The 8,728-nt window shown below is 40.2% G+C and overlaps 1 protein-coding gene across 1 annotated transcript; it reads left to right on the top strand.

Moving 5' to 3' along the window:
• Positions 1–596: 596 nt before the first annotated feature.
• ptar1 (protein prenyltransferase alpha subunit repeat containing 1) lies at positions 597–8,721 on the top strand. The gene is made up of 7 exons (XM_058070141.1): positions 597–742; positions 1,773–1,942; positions 2,265–2,331; positions 3,582–3,686; positions 4,594–4,846; positions 5,869–6,224; positions 7,747–8,721. The coding sequence occupies exons 1-7, from the start codon at positions 657–659 to the stop codon at positions 8,120–8,122; spliced, it is 1,413 nt and encodes a 470-aa protein (XP_057926124.1). The 5' UTR covers positions 597–656; the 3' UTR covers positions 8,123–8,721.
• Positions 8,722–8,728: the final 7 nt, after the last annotated feature.

Here is an 8,728-nt window from a genome sequence, read left to right on the forward strand (position 1 = left end):
ATTTGTAGTGGGAAACATTTCAGTGAACACCAAACAATTGAACAATGCAAAAAGCATGAAAACGTTTTTTGCTCCCATTTTTTCTGTTTGTAGTTTCAAACTTTACTTCGAAACTTCTTAAGGTCGAAAAATGGCTAATTAGCATTATTGCAAGTGGTTTTTAATAATTGCTTGTTTAAAAGGAGTGTTTTTGTTTGTTCGGTGTGAGATTCAACGTTATTTTATTCTTTATGACCAAACCACGTTCAATCCAAGTGCATCTCTATTTCCTATAAAATAATTATTTGAATATTTTATTATTTTCTTTATTACATTACTTAGAACGTGCGGCTTCTGATTAATTAAAAGAGTTACACTGCCATCTTGTGGACGAAAATGCTCACTTACTCGACATAGAATGTTTTTGCTAAGTAGAGTGGCGTATAAAGACTCGTCAAGGGGTTGTGTCGTGTAAATAAGAGCTTATTTTAGTAAACGAGTTATGACGTATAAATTAGACTCAGCAGACGTATGAAAATGCAGCCTTGGTTTGGGCGTCGTGGCCTGCTAAACGCCACTGTTATCGATTTAAATAATTTGATCATTTTGGCTCTCCGTAGTCCTTGTCATTTGACCCGGAAACACATTAACCTGTTTACGTCATTTGGTGACCTAAAATGGCGGAGTCGGAGGAGGAGGTGGATGTGTTGGTCCAGAGAGTTGTTAAAGACATCACGAACGCCTTCAAAAGGAACCCGAACATGTAAGTGTGGCGTTTTGTCATTATAAAAGTTATATAAAGTATGATTAAAATGATGTGTGTTGCATCCAACGAGTCGGTGGAAGCAGCAGCTTATTTGAAGGGCCTGAACATAAACGCACCTCAATAAGGAAAAGTCTTGTTCGTTACTTTACTTACTGGGCTCTCACAAAGTGTTTTTTCTTTCAATTTAAGCAGACGAGGATACCTTGTATTTATTGGCTGTGCTTTAATTTTTTCTAAATTATGTCCATGCCAGAGACTATTTGAATCATTAAATAATACGCAAATTATGCAATGGAATATTTATTTAGAATGACGAAAAAGTCCAAATATTAGATTAGCTGTCAATGATATAGTACTACTTCCACCATCAAAATAAAAACAAATATATACACATATTGATAATGTCATAAAATATATGTTGATATGTTATATACGGCTGCAACTATTATTTTATTAACCATTTAATTGTAATTATATTATTATTATTGTTATTATTTATTATTATGTATTTATTTTTGATTAATCATATTTAACAACATTCAGAAATAGAACATTTGAGCTGACAGAGCAAATAAGTGCGCAAACATTAGGTTGCCGCTTGGAAATTCTGTGGAAATAATGTTCAACAATACAAATATAAATGTTTGACACAAAACTACAATCATGATCATATTGTTTGTCGATTAATCTGAAGCTTCAAGCAGTTTCAATTAATGGAGTAATCTATTAGGCCATAAATGGACAAAGTGAATATGAAGCAAACTCCTACAGTTAGTGGTTGGGTCATTTGAGGGGCTGAAATCACAGAATATATACATATTCAAATCAAAGAATTATTAATCGATTGCCAAAATAGTTGTCGATGAATTGGTATAAGCACCATCAATTAATTGATTCGCAGCTGTAATATAATAATGCTAAAATATTATTTTAATGTATTATATATTAGTATTACATTGCTGTTATTATATAAATGAATGACATCATATGTGTATTTACTTTGTGGAAAACCTTTTTCTTTCCACAGTGATGAAATCGGTGTGATTCCATGTCCGGAGGCGCGCTACAATCGCAGTCCCATCGTGTTGGTGGAAAACAAGCTGGGCGTTGAGAGCTGGTGTGTCAAGTTTTTGCTGCCGTATGTCCACAACAAGCTGGTGTTGTACCGCCAGCGGAAACATTGGCTGGATAGGGAAGGTACGTGACACCAGTCAACATGGAACAAGACACTATATCGTGTTCTGATAAAGTTGCCAACTGCAGTCAACGTATAGTAAGATTTGAAATCATGAGAAGTGTATCAAGCCCATAATAAGAAATAGTTTTATTACAGTATAATAGTATTAATGATAATATTACTGTAGTAGGCTGCACAGTGGAAAATAATCAGACAATAAATGAACTGGATAATTTTGTTCTCAATGTATTACCATGTGAACGTGTTTCTACTGAGTGTCTTGTGACACATCCAGTAATAATCACCGAATTAGTTCAATGATACGGTTTGTTTGTCCTTCAGCTTTAGTGGATATCACCTCCACCCTGTTGCTGCTGAATCCGGACTTCACCACTGCATGGAATGTCAGGTATTGTCAGGCAGCTACAAACGTGTCACTCACATCAGATCAAGGCAAAACACATGCTATGCACGTAAATGTTAGTGCTGTAAAAATGACCTTTCGTAAAGCAGGAGCAAGTCAAATTACGTGTTCTATGTAGTTTTTTTTAAGCAAACGGTAAATTGGCAAAAATTACATTTATTGTTCATAGCCTTGATGAATTCCAATCGCAAAAAATGACATCAGCGCAATGGAGCTTTACAGCAAAAGCAATTAACTCTGTTAAAAGTTGAGCGGGACAGATTTATATTTAATAAACAAATGTATTTGTATTTTATTCTGTTATTTTTCTTAACGTGAACTGAAAATATGAATTAATGAACCATTTGTTTCCCATGTGTTTGTATTACTCCAGAACATGCATCACTTAACTTAGGTTTGTGTCAAATAGTTGTCAAAAAATTGTTTCACACTAATAAAAGCCAAAAAAAACAAAAAAGGCAATAGGGAGAAACTTAATTTTTTTTTCCATAATTTTTTAATAGTAATGATATTTATTACATAGTGTGGTGACTGTTGCAGCAGTAAACCATGCTACCAAGTCTTATTTATGTCTAATTTGAGTGTAAAAGTGACTATGGGGTGTAATTCAATTTGCTGTAATAATGTTTGCAGGTTGTAAATCTGTATGCTTTAAGTATGAATATTCAAAAGTTAAGTCAACTTTATTGTCAGATATGCTATACATTCTCGACATACAGCATACATGAAATTTCAGTCCTCTCGGAGCCCCGGTGCAGAAAGTAGTAAATAATAAATTTACAACAACTAAATGAAAAAATTAACAATGTGAGGTATTAAAAATGGTGCAAATTAGCATGAGTGCATGAAAATTGTTCATTTCTAAATAAAGACTCCTACTTTGTGCAAATTGACTTATCATGGTTGGGTCTCTGATTAGTTCACCGTGATAAACCAGGGATTACTGTTACAAGCGGCCCTCTGAGGCCAGCCATAATTGCGATATGGCCCTCATTGAAAAGGAGCATGACAACCCTGGTAGATGATAACAAAGTATTGCTCGTAGTACTACACACTTGTCACTCTTACTTGTACCAGAAGAGACATATCTGCTAAGGCCATATTGTTAACATTTACGTTAGCTGGAGTATGTGCCTCTATGCATGTACTGTACATGTACTGACTTGCTTTGCGTGTGTACTACAAAACGGTTGACTACCACCGCTCTATTGTGATATATCTGCTTTTTTTTACAGGAAAGAGTTGCTGCAGTGTGGAGTTTTTAACCCTGAGAAAGACCTCTACCTTGGCAAGTTGGCGCTCACTAAATTCCCCAAGAGCCCAGAGACATGGATACATCGGTAAGTGGGCCAGTGTTGTCGCTGGAATAAACTGCTGATTGTACTGGGTGCAACAAGCAACGACAATAATGACAAAGAGTAGGGTGTCTATGTCTGACCAGTCCTGCGAAATAGCCACCGTCCTGGCCAGGCTGCAGCCACTATGCCTGGGTTGCTAATAGCGGTGTGTCGGTCATGAACGAACGGGTCAAAAGAACGAGTTATTTTTTGTGAACGGAATGAACGAGGTCACCGCCCCTAAAATACCCGTTCATTCCGTTCAGTTGAAATGCTTTTTTTGATTGGCAGGAGAGTCAGTTCACTGTTCCTTTTGCAGGGCGGGACTCTGCGTGCTTGCCTGTCTTATCCTATCGTCTCACCTCGCTCTGTGGGTGGGTGGGGTTAGCTGACTGAAAGACCGAGACCGAGAGATTGACCGACACTCGTCGGCCGTTCACTAACTTTGCATATGCATGTTGTTTTTATGAGAGTTGCTTTTTTTTGAAAAGCAGAAACTAGAGGATCCCTCCTGTAACGTTTTATTCCCTAGCAGGCCACGTGTGTTAAGAAACAAAGTAACCAGAGGTGGAACGACAAACTACATGCATAGGCAGGCCTATTGTAATATTCATTCATTCATTTTCTACCGCTTTTCCTCACGAGGGTCGCGGGGGGTGCTGGAGCCTATCCCAGCTGTCTTCGGGCGAGAGGCGGGGTACACCCTGGACTGGTCGCCAGCCAATCACAGGGCACATACAGACAAACCTATTGTAATGTGTTCAACCAAAATATATTTGTGGCGGTCCAAATGTATTTGTGGCAGGCTGCAACAAACAACTGAATGTAACTTTTTTTCCACATAATGTGTGATTTCCTTTTGAGATTGTGTCGCACGGAACGTACTGATGTAACCGCTGCCTGCTTTCAGACGCTGGGTACTGCAGCAAATCCTGCGACGGTTCTCCGCCCTGGACTGCAGTGGAAAGCAGCAGCAGCAGCAGCGGGGTGAAGCAGAGCAGGGCGATGCGGAAAGAAGTCAGCAGCTCAGCGAGCAACTGGCTCGAACACTCCAGCAAGAGCTCACGGTCTGCTCCGACGCCGCTTGTCGTTACCCTAGCAACTACAACGCATGGTCCCACCGCATATGGGTGCTGCAACACATGGCCAAAGGCAACGTCAAGGTACGGAGAGGCCTCGCCTTTCTCATTTCAACTTTTTTTACTGTCCATTTAAATCAGGGGTGTTAAACTCAATTTACCTGGGGGCCACTGGAGCTAGGGTCTGGGTGAGACTGGGCCGCATCAGGTTTTCCAAAAAAAAAAACAACAAAAAACGGAAAAATGAATAAACTTTGCTTTGGTTACGATTTTCTACAAGAAAGAAAATCAATCAATCAGTAATAAGTAAATATAATAATAATAATAAAACGGCAAATAAGAAAAACTTAAGAAAGCACATATAGTTGGTGGGTAGACAAATGATTTTTTTCATATTAAAATGAACAAAGCATTATTAGAGCCCTGTAGACATGACAAAACACGACTATAATCACATTTATACTCTTTTTATTTACAACATATTGCGCAACTGCAGGGTCTTGAGACACATGCTAACTCGCAAACTAGAGAGCTAGCGACCTAAACGGTAGCCTTCAAGTTATTTCCTTTCAACTTAAAAAAGCCAAAAACTTACCACTTCCACACGGATAGGGAGGATAACTATTAACAGTTATTTAACCTTTAACATGAACATGAATCAAACGTAATAATTTTTTCTGGGTACATGATACCATACAGCATCCATATCAAATTTGTGCGGGCCGCACTAACATTAAACTTTCATATCAAGGCGGGGGCCTCAAACTAGTGTCCTGCGGGCCACATTTGGCCCACGTGCCGCGTGTTTGAGACCCCTGATTTAAATACAGGGAGAGAGATAAGTCACCCAGAGAATGACATAGAATTACTGTACATGTCCTGTGCGTATACATAGCTTTCCATTATTGAATTCTTATTTGTGAATTTATTACCAACCTTTCCTTTTTATTTGTTGAAGAGCACGTTATAAAAAGATATATGCAATCTGCTTCACTGTTGTAAACTATTTATAACTCTTACTATTTGATCAGTATCACATTGCAAGCTACCATTAGTCCTCATCTGAAGTTACTTCTCCATCTGGGTTTGTTTTGTTCCCACTCAAGGTTTTACACGATGAGCTGTCCTCCATGGGTCAGTGGGTGTCAATGCATGTGTCGGACCACAGCGGCTTCCACTACCGTCAGTTCCTGCTCAAGGAGCTAATTGCCGAGTTTTCTCAAACACGAGCTCCCGGCAACAGCAGCTCACTCCAGCATCCGTCCAGAACCGTCCCCGGCAGCTGTCCCTTACATTCCAGCAACTTTCAGGCGAATGGAGAGCTTTCAGGAACAGAAGAACTGGATGAAAACGAGCGGGAGCTTAAATTAGCCAAACTGTTTGAGCTCTTCCACCAGGAGATGGAACTGTGCACTGATCTGATCCAGTCTTTCCCTGGACATGAGACACTGTGGAGTCACAGGTGAGGATAGATATTTTCATTTTCTTACGTTACTTACAGCCTGATTATAAAATGGCGTCAATTCATCTTTTCAACCTCGAAATTCTACACACAACACCCAATAATCAAAACATGAAGGTTTTTTGACTTGCATGCAAAAGTATTAAAAATAGAAATGACACGTACATAAGTATTCATAGCCTTTGGCAGCATTTTTTTTCTTAATATGGCACACCTATCTTTGGCCGATTTCACCGGTTCCTCTTTGCACTTACTCTCAACCTCCATCAGGTTGGATGAAAATGTCGATGTACATTTTTAAAGAGTTGTCCTAAAGACACTCTGTGCGTTGGTGCCTGCTTTCCTCCCAAAATGATGCCTACCATTCCGCCCGTAGACTTCAAGCTTTGTCTCATCAGACCATTGACTTTAGTTTCTCGTGGTCTGGGAGTCCAAACTCCAGGGAGATGGCTACAGGGATGCTTGTCCTTCTGGAAGCTTCACCTCTTCACATACAGTAAACCTCGGATATATCAGACTCGGATATATCGGAAATTCGCTCACAACGGACAGATAAAAAAGAACCGATTTTTCTGTAATGCATTTCCAATAAAAATTCATTGCATATATCGGATTTTTTATAACGGATTTCGCCTATTTCGGACAAAATCTCCAGTCCCGTTCCAATGCATTTCCATGAAATTTCCCTGGCATATATCGGATGGCCGCATCGTGGCGCTCCGATTCGCCGAATGGTGACAGGCCGCTATACGACGTCATTTGCAGCGTTTGCAGCGTTGCCTGCGCGTCCAGGTACATTGGAAACATAGTCAAGGAAGTGCCTTTTTATAACGGATAAAATCCCATTTACGCATATACCGGATATAAATCCCATATATGCGTAAAACGGACATTTTCCGGTATACGCATATAACGGATTTCGCTTATATCGGACAAAACCAGTGGGAACAATTGAATCCGATATATCCCAGGTTTACTGTATAAACGCTGGAGCTGTGTTGTGGTCACCTCCCTTATCCGCCGGTCTCTTCGTTGTTTTAGGAGGTTCTGAACTTCTTCCGTTTCGGGATGATGGGGCCCACTGCGCTCATTGGGACCTTCAAAGCTGGAGAAATGTTTTTGTACTCTTCTCCGCATTTGTGGGAGCCCTACAGTCAATTCCTTCGACTTGATGCTTGTATGTGTGTCCTTGCCAAATTGTGTCCAATCACCTGAATTAACAACAGACTCAAGTTAAGCTGTAGAAACATCTCGTCCAATGTTAACCTCCATGGCAAAGGCTGGGAATACTAGTGCACTTTATTTTTAATACATTTGCAAGCAATTCTATTTTGGGAAAATGCACACACTACACAATACAGTCCGAAAACGTGCTAAATATAGCCACGGTATAGCCGCCCTGCTGTGTGTTGTGCCAAATTCTTAGTGACGGTGTAAATGTATTTATGGCGGCCTGCCACAAATAAATGTGTGGGTAAACGGCGCACGAACAGGAAGCTTATTTGATGATACTATCCTCCAGGCGGCACGTCTTCTACTTGTGGCACCAGTGGAGGTTAGAGCATCATCTCCAACACTTGAACAGCAACGGCGGCAGTTTCCACCACGACGCCGGTGACTCGGGCCTGCCGAAGCCGGGCGCTCCGGGCTGTAGAGATTGGGGGGATGATGTGGACAGACAAAGGCACGCTGTTATGGAAGTAGACGGCGTATCGCCGCCCGATCCTCGCGACAGCAAGCGTCTGAAGAGAGGTGTCCACCCACCGAGCCTCCCCAACCTGGCCTCGGAGAGCACGTTTGTGAGCGTTATCTTGGAGCGCCCGTGTAATGCCGAGCAGAGACGCTTTGCCTCGGCCTACAAGAGGTGGTTGGACACAGTCATCGGTAAGGAGCTCTGAGAAGATTCATCCTTTTTTTTTTTTTACATGTTCCTTTTCTACACGCAGACTAACTGCTAGTATTTCAACACAGCCGTGACATTAACAAGCAATCACAACGCAACATATAATCTTATTCTTTTCAATAACCTCATCTCCGCCACTGTGACTTGTAAAGTCATTTACTGAGTAAAATTCTATGTTTCTTCTAATACCTACTGAGTAATATATGTTGCTTACTTCTATTCATATCTAGTTCATGTAGGCATGTAATAATATGAAGAAAAAATGTTTTATAATGCATTGTAAAGATGTATCAGTATGTAGCAAAGTGCAGCCAAAAAACATTATTATGCACGTACTTCAATAGGTTGAAGTACATGCAGTGTTTTAACAGTACACGTGTACTTTGAAGGCGCTAAAGCTCTTACCTTTTCTGGTACGACACACTACTACGGTACAATGCAATACTACAGCCACTGTAAAATGTGTACTGTACACAATTCTGGAGATAAGTGTTTTAACAGTATAATCATGCTAGTACTTTTCTTTCTGTACAATAAAGATAAGAGCAAAACGTGTAGTTGTGTCACACATGACAGGCTATGATATTATTATTATTAAAGT

Source organism: Doryrhamphus excisus, chromosome 4 (assembly GCF_030265055.1).
Source record: "Doryrhamphus excisus isolate RoL2022-K1 chromosome 4, RoL_Dexc_1.0, whole genome shotgun sequence".
NCBI lineage: Eukaryota > Metazoa > Chordata > Actinopteri > Syngnathiformes > Syngnathidae > Doryrhamphus > Doryrhamphus excisus.

Excerpts from the sequence above, each read along its gene's own strand:
- ptar1 (XM_058070141.1), top strand. The coding sequence starts at position 657 with ATGGCGGAGTCGGAGGAGGAGGTGGATGTGTTGGTCCAGAGAGTTGTT. Across the intron at positions 2,332-3,581 it reads ACCACTGCATGGAATGTCAG|GAAAGAGTTGCTGCAGTGTG; the intron begins GTATTGTCAGGC and ends TTTTTTTTACAG. Across the intron at positions 6,225-7,746 it reads GAGACACTGTGGAGTCACAG|GCGGCACGTCTTCTACTTGT; the intron begins GTGAGGATAGAT and ends ACTATCCTCCAG.